General features: G+C 29.7%; 2 protein-coding genes across 4 annotated transcripts; one reads left to right on the top strand and one right to left on the bottom strand.

The window, feature by feature from the left end:
- The first annotated feature begins 251 nt into the window (after nucleotides 1–251).
- LOC112689252 (microtubule-associated protein tau) lies at nucleotides 252–8,469 on the top strand. 3 transcript variants are annotated; one of them, XM_025562868.1, is made up of 9 exons: nucleotides 252–356; nucleotides 639–2,142; nucleotides 2,551–2,585; nucleotides 2,648–2,783; nucleotides 2,846–3,051; nucleotides 4,886–5,071; nucleotides 6,168–6,206; nucleotides 6,722–6,877; nucleotides 7,901–8,469. In XM_025562868.1, the coding sequence occupies exons 1-9, from the start codon at nucleotides 279–281 to the stop codon at nucleotides 8,132–8,134; spliced, it is 2,574 nt and encodes an 857-aa protein (XP_025418653.1). In that variant the 5' UTR covers nucleotides 252–278; the 3' UTR covers nucleotides 8,135–8,469. The 3 variants fall into 3 exon arrangements, with proteins under 3 accessions (XP_025418653.1, XP_025418655.1, XP_025418654.1); XM_025562870.1 differs by lacking the exon at nucleotides 7,901–8,469 and adding an exon at nucleotides 7,526–7,894 and having other exon boundaries at nucleotides 253–356; XM_025562869.1 differs by lacking the exon at nucleotides 6,168–6,206 and having other exon boundaries at nucleotides 253–356; nucleotides 7,901–8,467.
- Nucleotides 8,470–8,479: 10 nt separating this feature from the next.
- LOC112689253 (cyclin-dependent kinase 2-like) lies at nucleotides 8,480–12,348 on the bottom strand. The gene is made up of 6 exons (XM_025562871.1): nucleotides 12,127–12,348; nucleotides 11,788–11,960; nucleotides 11,433–11,640; nucleotides 9,860–10,132; nucleotides 9,505–9,711; nucleotides 8,480–8,831 (listed from the first exon to the last, which is right to left on the bottom strand). The coding sequence occupies exons 1-6, from the start codon at nucleotides 12,130–12,132 to the stop codon at nucleotides 8,727–8,729; spliced, it is 972 nt and encodes a 323-aa protein (XP_025418656.1). The 5' UTR covers nucleotides 12,133–12,348; the 3' UTR covers nucleotides 8,480–8,726.
- Nucleotides 12,349–13,236: the final 888 nt, after the last annotated feature.

Raw genomic sequence — 13,236 nt, 5'->3', positions numbered from 1 at the left:
TTACCTATTATAAGTTAAGTGTTCGTCACAATTCAACACGGTTTACTAGCGCTATAAACACTGTATACAAAAAAATAAACATAATTGTAATTTTTAGGTGATCGCAAGAAACGGACGTACTTAGTATAAAATAAAATAGCATGTTAACATTTAAAAAACAAAAATCGCGATTAAACAATAAATAAATAAATTAATAAATATATATATATATATAAATAAATAAACAAATATATACATTTATATAATTAATAACAAAATAATTAATTAATAATACAATTATGGATAATCATCGTCGAAATAGCATAATAGAACCTTCCGGTGGTTATGGGTCAGATACGAGAAATCCAATGAATACGGTAAGAGATTAGTATAATATTTTCATATATTATAATATTATATATAGGTATGATATCAATTTATATATATTATCAAAATCGTATTTTTTACATCACACAAAATTGATAACAATCAAAAATAATCATTACTGATTTTGTAATTATAACGTTATTATAAAGTACGTGTACTATATACATACATATACATATATCCTGCACGTATACAAAACCAACACATACAAATATAGAATATTATTTGGCGCGCAAGCGCGTGTGTGTAATACGTTCGTGTTTTATTTGTAGACGACATTACCTCCTAAGCCACAACAGCGAGCGCCTACAGATTTTAATCCGAGGCCACAGCGACCAGAATTCTACCAGCAAGGCCAATACAATGTACCCAACAGGCCCTTAGGGCCACAGCAACAACGACAGCCACCACATCACCAACAGCAACAGCAGCAGTCCAGGACGACTGACGACAAGGTAAACTCTTGGAACCTTAACCGGCAAGGTATACCGCAGGACGTTGTCCGAGGTCCGACACCTTCGCAACAACGACCGCCATCGCAATCGCAGTACTACAACATGCAACAAAGGCCACCACCACCTCCGCAAGAACAACAACAATACAGGCAACAACCACCATCGTTGGTACAGGACCGCCGATCCTTGCAGACTCGGGTCGAGGAAAAACAACCGTTTAGACCGGAAAACGGTAGGCCCGCGAGACCTGTAGTTGGTAGTGGTATTGATGACGACGAAGAAGTGGTTGTTAACTCTTCTGTTAACCAACAACCACCACCACCACCATTGAATCGGAGGGATTCTACGTTGCACGCTGGTGGTAGGCCTCCTGAAGGTGTTGAACCGAACAGGCAGTGGCAAAGATTGGCGGCAGCGGCCACGGCGCAAGGTGCTGGAAAGTACGGCAAGCCACAGCAGGATCAGCAATACGGCCGGCAACAACCGTCGCTGGTGATGCCTGAAGGCCAAGAGCAACAGCGTTACAACAGGCAACAGTTTCAGCAGGATGAAGATATCAGGCGCCCATCACTGTCGAACAGCCAGAAGCCTAGAGACGTACCATCGATAATTAGGCGAGATAGTGTGATGGATGGTATTTCGAAAGTAGCGGACGTGAGTTTACGTGGCAGGAATGATGCACCCGTCGAATATGGCAGGAGACCACCTCCGGTGGACATGCAGGATGACAGGAAGGCAGCAGTGGAGCAGGAAGCAGCCAGAAGGCTGGTTCCACAAGACTCACAGGATGAGATCCGGCGGCAGGTGGAATACAGGAAAGCGGAAGTTGTCAATGAATTTGGTTCTGGAGGGTCAAATGGAAAATTAGTCGCACCCCGACCAGACATGAACAAAGAAGATAGATCAACCAAAGAATACGAGGAGCAACAGCAGTCCCGATACGAGCGAAAAGTAGAAAAAGAATTTGCAGGCCCAAAGGCCGTGGAACATGGAAATAGAGCCTCGGAACTAAGAAAGTCGCATTTTGAGGCTACGCACATGAAACCAGTCAAAGAACCACAGAAGTACTCGATGGTGGACGGTGGTGGTGATAATATTGATAAGACATTTGGCAAAGAGCTGCCAACGAAAGTCGAGGAAATGGGGAATAAGACCAGAGATTATGCTGCTATTGCTGCGTCTAGGCCGGCCGGTGAACACGATACGAATGATCGGAATAAGACGAAAACAAAGACCATTGCGGACAACGTTAGAAATAGGGACGAACCGATAGTGTCGCAGAGTAAAAATTTGAGGCCCGATACTTTAAAAATAATAAAAGGTACCTACCTAATTTTACCAATATAAGATTGCTGCACAGTAAAATATCGTTATGTTGAGTATGACTTTAATTGTCATATCTAAACCGAAAATATGTGTTATTAGGGTATAATAAACATAATGTCCATTGAATATTTCTTGTATTCACTAGAATAATAAAATTTTTTTTTTCGCACACCATTAGTGACGTATTTGCATATTAGGTAGTTGCTCCGTTTTCGTACAGCTGATACCTATTATAAAGTGTTGAATATAACTGATAGAAGCCTATGTGAAAACACTAAGATATTTTTATGATTACTATTATCAATATTTTATAACGGCATAATAAAATATATACCTACGTATAATTCTATAAAAGCAATACAATAAATACGTACATTTATTTGTGTTTATTATTTATTTGCAGATATTGAGCCCCTCAAAGACTCGTCGAACTCGAAAGTAAGTCAAAACTAATAGTAAAATATCCGAGTAAACGATTTACATAATTTTTTTGTATGCAGGGTAATCATAGAGGTGAAAATGACGTTGGAAAGTCACCAAGCAAAATTCCGAAAAAAGATCGATCCGAATTGAAAACACCTACTAGAGCCATCACGCCTAAATCCCCGGAAAACGCAAATTCTATCGGCCAAAAAAGTGAGGAAACGTCATTAGTTGAAATTAATGGAATTATATAATCGGTTTCATTTGTATTTTAGAGTTACCGATGAACAAAGTACAAGTGGGATCCGCACCATCTCCGAATCTCAAAGTAGTTAGATCTAAAATCGGTTCACTACAGAATACCAGCCACAAACCAGGTGGTGGTCAGGTGAAAATTGAAAACAGAAAACTAGAATGGAAAGCCGGCACGAGAATTGAGGCGAAAAATGACACATATGTTCCCGGTGGAGGTGATAAGAAGGTAAACAATAATTAATTATGACAACTGTTTATGGGTTTGTGGTACATCTATATAGTACATCTATATAGTAGATACTATTCAGTTGAAATTAATTTAAATGGATATCTTATCCAAAGGTGGGAATTAAATAGTTCAAAAGTTAATTTTTTTTAAAATTTTTAACCAGTCTATTTGGCAATTGAAATAACTTAGCTTTTCACAATTGATTTAAAAATGATCTAACAAGTTAAACAATTTTTAAATTTCTCGTTTATACGTCAATATTAATATAAAAATTAAATAATCATTCAAAGTAAAATGGTTTCATACACTGTACATCAGGATCATATTAGATTTTGTAAGTTGGGGGCCCACCTTTAGTATTAGATTCTGGCCGTGGATACAGAATGTTATGTACAACAAATTTGAACTATAAAGATAAATAAATACGATAGTGAGTGGCCCCTTGATGTACAATGGCATAGTATTTTTCAAACATTTCGTCATCACAACTGTATATCGACTAGTAACGAGCAAAAGGGGATAAGTGACACAGTGTATACTACGGGATAACCGACACTCTTTCGATATCACTAGCGCTAGTGTTGTTCTGACCATTTAATAATATAATGAGATTTAGTAAATAAAAGAATTTAAATTTTGTGGGACAAGCAACACAACTCTTATAAAAGTAGGGACAAGCGTCTCTTTTAAGGGTATAAGTGACACTATTGAAAATTATAAGGACTAAGCGACAAATTTATGGTGCTTAGCCCCTACGATTGTTGCTTAACAACTTTCATAATAATAACAATAATATAACTTATGAGTATCTAACCATTTTTCATATTGATTGAAGTGATAATATGAGAAACGTTGTTTTTACGTACCTACTAGGTATACCTAGTTACGTTGCACAATTATTACAAATCTACTAAACAATCTTAAAAGCGTTATTTATCATAAAAAAAAAAAAAAAAAAATGAAAAGCTAAGCACCAAAAAAAGGTAAGTTTTAGTTTGATTCGTTATGATAAAAAATGTTCTTAATATTTCATGTAATTGATATCAGATCAGCAAGGTAACTTATAATATAATGGAAATATATAATAACCCTATTCCTAATGTTTAAATAAATACCGAAGCGCCAACGCCAAAGTTAAGAAAATATGAAAATTTCATTTTTGCTCTCCTGAAAAGTAGTAAAATGGTTGCTTAGCCTCTTTTTCCTTTTACCAGTCGATATTATGTTAAAAAATTCAATACAATTATTTGTTATAATTTAGGAAGTTAGATCTTTTAAAGAATGCAGTCACTTTTTATGTGGTCTACATATTGAATAAAAAAATAGATTAACTTTAATTAAACTGAATACTAAAAAAGTTAATACTTTTTTCCTTATTAACTTCTAATTTATCGATCTTGTGTTCTATTAACTTAACTTAACTCAAGTTAATTATTTTTATTAACTTGTCCACTTTTGATCTTATCTATGTATTTACTTTACACGGTAAAATAATTTTGTCATTCATAATATTTTCAGATTTAAATATTTTATTAACACTGAATAGTCTTTTGTAGTATACATGGGGTGAGTTGCTTTTATTATTATATATTGTCCATAACTCCGTTTCGTGCTCAGTGTATTTATCCAATTTCATTTGGCAATATGTTTACCTTATTATTGTACAGTTATTCATAATACCATATAAAATAAACACTCGGTGGATGTATTCAATATTTTCTAATGAAACATTTTACTATGAAGAATCAATTTTGAATGCTAAAAATATTTATAATATATGCAACATAGATACCTACAACATATTATAACATTTAATCGATGGTTTTTTCAGATTCCAAGCGTCAAGCTTCAATGGAACGCCAAACCCAAAGTAGGTTCGCTGGAAAATAAAACACACAAACCTGGCGGTGGTGATAAGAAAATTGAAACTGTTAAACTTGACTTCAAAGACAAGGCAAAACCGAAAATAGGATCCAAGGACAATATCAAACATACTCCTGGTGGTGGTGCAGTTAAGGTAATGTCGACTAATGATTTTAAATATAGTAAACACTGAAATTAAAAACGTTTCATAGTAACAAGTTCTTAGTGTAATTTTAATATTTTAATACATATGTATTTATACATCGTTTTATTATTATTATATATTAATGCTTTGAAGTTCTTCCTACATTAATACCTATATAACTTTTTTTTCTATAATCAGGAGATGCCTTTTTCTTGTAGGTAAATAAATTAGTATAATGAATAGCCAATAATTAAATCGAAATTACTAGACTTAAAAAATGATCATCAATAACAATGTAATACAGATAGGATAAAATCGAATAAGTAAATCAAAAATTACTATCGATAAGTAAATTTAATTTAATTCGCTTTTTTTAAAAAAAAAATTTAAACAAATAATGCATTTTAACAAATACATTTTATATAATGTTAAATGATAATTGTTGGAAATTAAAATAATAGTCAATAATACGTACAACCCATACGGTAATTAAATTTAAAAAATTTAATTTATTCAAAACAAAAATTTGGCTTGTTTGAAATTATTTTTGCACTTATAACTGAAACTAATAAAAAAAAAAATAATAATAATATAGGTAGTCTTATTATTGCATACACCACTAATAATATACCAAATTAATATAAATTTCAACCCATTTGGTACGTGTTAAATAACTTATGATGTTTTGATGTATTCAATATGTATACTTCACTTATTGCTAAATAATTGTTTCATTAGTATTACAGAAATATCAACAAAAGTTGTTAAATTTGTGAAAATATATGTACCTACCTATGTACCTAAATGTACAGGTCATCCGTAATGATTTTTTAAACATTGCTTATTTCGAGGATTTTTCATGATAACCACGATAATATTATATATTTCATAATGGATTGTCGGTATTTAGCCCTATAGACATTTGGTTTATAAAAATGATTTAAAAATATTTTATGGACGGGTACCGGTCATAATATATAGTGATTTAGTTACGATTTCCGTTTCAAACATAACCTCAGTTATTGTTTATTTAAATTGAGATGGTTGTGTGCACATTTTTGTACTTTTATTTTTATAGAAAACAAATATATTTTAATTTGTTTAGAGCCAATCGACACAATTATTAGAACCGGAATCGCACGACGTGAGTAAACAAATATAGGTGTGAAACGTTTACCTATATATTTTGTATGCGGAATGTAGGTATTGTAGGTATTTCATACAAATAATATCATGTACTCGCAATACGCTTACCAATGCAATCGTTTATACGTATAATACAATAAATAAGTGTGTGTTTTTGTGTTTATGCATTGTTTTATGTGCCATACTTTACACACACACATATATATTCGTCACTTTTGTATACATATATATTTTATATACAATTGTTTTACACCACCGTTCTGTGTTGATTTTGATATGCATATTATATAAATCTTATGAATATACATTATACGTGTGTTTGTCGATACCACAGAGAAAAAAAAATTCATTATCTTAATTGATTGCAATCTGTTTCGGATATCATCATTATTGCAAACGTTTGATGCATTATACCGTAAATGATTAACACTGCATATTATACTTTAAAAATATTATATTATACACTCACAACATTTAAATTGTTTGTGCGCATGCACGTGATGTATATTATAGATCGAGGATCAAAAAATGGAAATAAAAGCTCAAAGCAAGGTGGGCTCATGGGACAACGTGAAACACAGGCCCGGTGGCGGAGAAGTGAAAATATTCGACGACAAAAGTTACATTAAACAAACGACAGGACAGATTGGTACGCCGACGAAATCACAGGTATAGAGCTATTATACTCGTATTATAGCTATTTATGTGTATTATTACGTATCTACGAAATTATACCTATTATTATATGTATAATATAATGACAATATTTGGATTTCATTTATGATATACGCATTTAACGTTACTATTTTACCAATTCAGTTGATTTATATTTGCAAATATTATATTAAGACGTTCCTAAAATAATTTATACTCAAAGGGTCAAACCATTTGATTACATTTAAATCAATATTATTTTCTACTTGTAATTACTCACACAACTTTCCCACTAGTGGTAACAATCCATTAATATTTCATTTATTATTTACTGAAGTTATTTAATCACATTTTTGTTGGGAATAATAGTTATTAATTTTGAATAAGTTACCTACCAATCGAAATCATTTGATAATAATTATCTATTTAAACAACTATGAAAACTTTTACTGTTTCTCTAGAGTAGATATTTTATTTAACTTATTAAGTAAAATAATAAAACCATTAAAAATAATACAATTAATGTTAAATATACATAATTAATAACTATTGTTACTTTAAATCACTATATTTAAGCTTGCACTTAATTTTGGGGGCTTATTAGACATGTATCATATATTGCGAAAATTGTATAAAATGCACAGCTTTGCTGACTTTTTACAGAGCTCGAGATCATCGCAGGCCGGTAATGTAGCTGAACAAGAAATTTAGTCTACTATCATCACTTCATAAAAATTATTTTATTATGTATTTCATCTTTGAAGTACTCATTATATAATAACATAGTGTAAATGCTTTTACCAAGGTTCTATAAAAGCCAGAGCACATGTATTATTTACATTGATATTTATATTGATTATTACTAAATATGTTTGCACTACCATATAACACTCACTGGTACATGTATGTATTTATAATTAATTGTAAAAGCAACATTTTGTACTAAATATTATTGATTTTAAAATATAACATAATTATCTTTTTTTTTTCTTTGTAACACTACAAAACTTGTCGTTATTGCATTTCGTTGTTGAATAGCTCCGGAGGAGTTCTAGTTTGAAAAGTCCAATAAATATGAAGTTATTTAGTCCTGAAGAAAGAACCAAAAGTCAAGTCAAAATAGTTGTGACACCAACTAGTGAAGAAAACTTGTATACTAAAATAGGAATGGAGACCAATAAGGCTGGATTCAGAAGGTCTGCATATAATCGATCACCATCACTACAAAATAACATGGTAATACCTGAAGAAGCAGTTAGATCAAACAATTGATCAAGCATAATCAACATTTAAGAACTATGTAATTTTCCACCTATTGTACAGAGTATTTTCATAAAACACACCAGATGTGACATAAGGCTTTTTAAATTTACAATTCCTAATATATAATAATAGTTTAAATCTTCATAATTTAAACTTCTAGATACAGTACACATTTGTGATGATATAAAAATGGCCCAGTTTAAATACTATTACAAAATCAAAATATAATACAGTAAGTACAAAAGTAATCATAAGATAAATTTCATACTCGAAAAAACAAAATTAAGCAGGAAAAAAAATCAAACAAAATTCAGTATATAATAAAATACAGTTAAAAAAAAAAAAAAGAAAAAATTGAAAACATCAATATTATTACAGGTTTGAACTCTTGTCGATTATTTTTTATACATATGTTTTTGGTCCAAAGCCAAGTCATAGCATTAACTACTTTAACTTGTAGTCAATGGTATTTTACTAATTATTTACACTTTAAAATTCAAAATTTAATTTAGGTACAATTTAAATGTCTTAAACATTCCAAAATAGCCATATATTCATAACTCACTATAAAAAAGAAAACATTATTATTGATATTAATTATTTAAGGTGTTTCTGGAAGTAATGTCAGTCTTAAATTATGAAAATACTCCATTTCCATTATTTTGTCAGCGGACATTCTGTTTGCCGGATTATAAGTACATAATGCCTGTTATCAAAAAAATATTAAAAATTATAAACTTAAATGTAAAAATTACAGTTAATTTTATGTATTAAACTATAAGTATAATCTTATAATTACTTATTTTTACATAATTTGTAAATATGGTATTTTAAAATTTGGGATCACCAGATAAAATGAGAAGCTTAAAAATAAGATATTTAATATTTTTTAAAATAGAATATAAATAGTACTTTTGATTTTAAAAAACTTATTTAGTGTTTATAGAAAACACAAAAAATATTTAAGAACTTATAAACAATATTTTTAATATTTTGTATTGTTACTATACTATTATAGTATACTATATTTATAATAATATTATTAATATTTAAAAAAAAAACCACTATAATTTACTATAAATTTATAATAGATATTTTAATTTTGTATTAACTTAATACTCTTATAAAACATTTTTATACATTAAGTGATTGAAATTAAATACTAAATAATCACAATATATTGAATTAACATTGAAACATATAATTTAAATCATTATAGATTTAAAACAAACATCAAAAACATTATAAGTAAATACAATTAATTCCACAACAACTAGTAGCACAGTTTTTTATGTGACTGTAGTTATTTTTATTTTGTGTTAAATTCAGAAAGTTTTGTTAATATTTTTATTATTCTGTTAATAAACACTATTACTCACATAAAAAACATTTTGTTGATTTTTATCTGTAAGTTCTGGTAAGAAATCATTTATATGTCGTGCTTCCCATAACGGAAACAATGGTTTGAAATCTGGTAATTTATGTACTCCAGGCCATGTTGCATCAGTTGGAGTTCCAAGAGTACGAAAGATTCTAAATAATTGATCGATTTCTGAATCACCAGGAAATAATGGTCTCAATGTGATCTATTAAATGAAATAAAATTTATCATATTTATAGTAACACATAATGATTATGTTTATTCATCAGATTACAATCAAAGATATTATTTAAAAATTTAAAATATTTATTTTGCAAAAATAATTAATAAAAATAGAAACTTTAAAAACATACCATTTCGGTGAATATACATCCAAGACTCCAAAGATCTACAGCCATAGTATAAACTTTAGCTCCAAGCAATATTTCAGGAGCCCTATACCATAAAGTGATAACTTCATGTGTATAATTACGCAAGGGAAAAGAAAAAGCTCTAGCTAAACCAAAGTCTGCCAACTTGATTTTACCAGTATTGTTCACTAAAAGATTTTGAGGTTTAAGATCTCGATGAACAATTCGATGAATATGACAATAAGCTAAGGCATTCAGTATTTGATACAAATAACTCTAAAATTAAAAATAAAATAATGATTGAGTATAAATAGAAAACAATTTTATATTTTACTATCAATATTTTTTTAAACATGTTTTCATAAGTAGAATAATTACAATTTTATAATTTTCCATATGCACTATAAGCATACAACATACAATATAATTCATTAAAAAAAATATAAAGACATTTGATTTGTCAAAAATATCACTCTTGGTCTGGTGGTATCTGCTGGTATCAAAATATCAATAACATATAGCATGTAAAAGTTTAGACTCATTCTTTTTTTAAAATAAATGAAGAATAATATAGAAGTCCATACTGGACATAAGTATTTGAAATTTAATTGATTTACTAAAAATAGACATTCTACATGGAACCTCCTTCAAAAATATGTTTTTAAAATATTATAGTATACCATGAAACATCAAGAAGTAGTTAGTACGAGAAGATTCATATAATTTGTTTAGGAAATTGTAAATCAAATATTTATATAATTTACTGTCCGCAAAATCGGAAACCATTAACTAAAAATGAAGAATTTATTGGAAATCTAATAGAACCTTTCTATAAAGATCTGTGATTTTTATAATTAATAGATATATTTTAATTTTATAACAAATCCTTATGTTAATTTAATATTATAATAATAATAATAATAATAATAAGATAAATGATTCTTGATTAATTTAAAAAGAAACATAAAGCAATAAATACTGTAAAGATTAATTTTGAAATTTCACATAATTTAAATGATAGATACGAAAATTAGATTTATATATAAATAATTAATATAATCCAAAACCTAGAAGTATGATTATAGTACATAAATACATAATTTTAAAAATATATTATGACATGGAATCTTTACAAAAAATTTTAGTTCAAGACACAAGGCTAATTTAGCATTTATTTAAAATCTATTTTTAATACTATATAAAATTACATTTTTCACAAATATTTTAATAAATATTAAAGTGTATTTTATAGAAATAATACCTTTTTACAAGAACTTTACAATATGGTATACACCATATACCTACCTAGATAATATTAAATAAATATGACCTGTAATATGTAATTCACATTTAATATAAATAAAAATATTAATTAGATAAAATATTATTTTTGTTTTTTTTTTCTTCAAGCGAAAAAATTAATATAAATAGTTTTATAAAATAATATACCAAACCAAACACCTTGGCAATTTTAATCAGGAATCACAAAGAGTTATTATTATTAGTAAAGAAGCATAATATGCTAATTTATTTTAAATATTATTATTTTAGTTGGCTGATTATAGTCAAATCTTACCTTAATTTGGTGTTCAGCTAATCCAAATCCATATTCTTTTCTGCGTAATTCTAATACTTTTTTTAAATCTTGATCCATAAATTCAAATACTAAAAATAATTTCTTATCTGACATAATAACATCATGAAGTTTGACAACATTTTCATGATTCATTTCTTTTAATAATGAAATCTCTCTCATCGCAGTAGAAGGTACACCTTCTGCACTTCTGTGTATAATGTTCAATACACAATTTAAATATTTAAAAAAACGAAAATTATAGGGAGAGACAAAGAGAAAAAATAAATGATACCGAATGGAAAACGCTCATTCACTAAAATCAAATATACCCCCACTAGGAATAATGAAAACTTACGATTCCATCCTGACTTTTTTTAAAGCTACAAACTTTCCCGTCTGTTTATCCAATGCTTTATACACGACTCCATACGTCCCTTCACCAATCTGTTCCAACTTATCATAGTTCACGTTGATGCTCACGTTCTTCGTAGGCCCTTCTTTGACGAACTGCCTACTTTTTATTGCATTCTGTAAAATCGAGTATCATGGTTTTAAAAACGACGCTACACATTGTAATAGGTATTCAGCACGCCCACATGGTCTTCCGATGGCGCCGACCGACCGCGTACCAATCGGATCGACACGACGACAACCGCCGCCGTATAGCCCACACAACACAAAACACACCACGTACCTGCATATTACCGTTTGGAGAATAGGGACGGAAAAAATAGAGATGAAAAAAAAATGAAAATCAGAGCTGGAGACTGTGGACTTCACGATACATGAAACCCCGATAATGAGGCGACTCGTCACGAGAAGGAAAAACAAAAAATAATGCTTTTTCTGTCTGGAAAATGTATAAATCCTGTGTACGCTATGGAAAAAAAATTCACCAATGTAAACAAATGTTCGATGATAAAGTTAGATTTTCCCGCCGTTTTTGCACATGCACGAGCAGCCCGTACAGTGTCGCCCATCCGATCGAGCAAAAAAGTTCCCGTCCGGCTTGACGTAATGGCGAGGAATGCGGTAAATACCATGTACACTAAGAAACGGGATATTTGCGTTCAACGACTTTCTATAAGGGTCGTTTTGCAACAATGAGTAAACGGCGAAATAGTTGTTTAAACTTGACTAGGTGATCTGTGAGAATATTGAATTCAAAATATTTTGTAACAACGACGGTGAAGCTGAGGATAGTGGAATATTTTTCTGTGTTCGAACAGTGGCTGAGCAGAGTTTCACGTTTTAATTACTTGCAACAAAACGTTTTACCCCTTAAAATATCAGTTTTACATAGGTAAATGTTGTATTGGTAACAATGACACCAAAATCGGTAGTTACGTGGAAAAATAATAAAAATTCGATTGTATTAATTTGTTCAACATCAAACGTAACAATAGATGAACAAAAATATTTTAAGCAATTCAAGTTTTTTTAAAAAAAAAAAAAATATGAATGGCATAAACAAGAAACAGAGCAAAATGGTTTTTATTTTTAAAACATTATCAAAGACTAAAAAAGAACATTCTTATTTATTAAAAGTAGTAGAGTTTTGTTTTGCCGGGTTCTAATGCAGGTGTTGAACGTGCTTTTTCCCTCATGAAGTTCACGTGCACCAAATCACAAAATAAATTAGATATGAAAATTGTTGAAGCATCACTTATAATACACGTTAGCCATATAATAATTGTACTGTCCCTTTACATCTCTATGGTAGTAAACAAAAAAGCACGGTATGCAGCGGCGTATATAAAGGGGGGTCCAGGGATACTGGACCCCCCAGAACCTCTCAAAAAAA

This window comes from Sipha flava, unplaced genomic scaffold (genome assembly GCF_003268045.1).
Source record: "Sipha flava isolate LNK unplaced genomic scaffold, YSA_version1 42_pilon_pilon, whole genome shotgun sequence".
NCBI lineage: Eukaryota > Metazoa > Arthropoda > Insecta > Hemiptera > Aphididae > Sipha > Sipha flava.
This window is presented reverse-complemented; position numbering and strand designations above follow the sequence as displayed.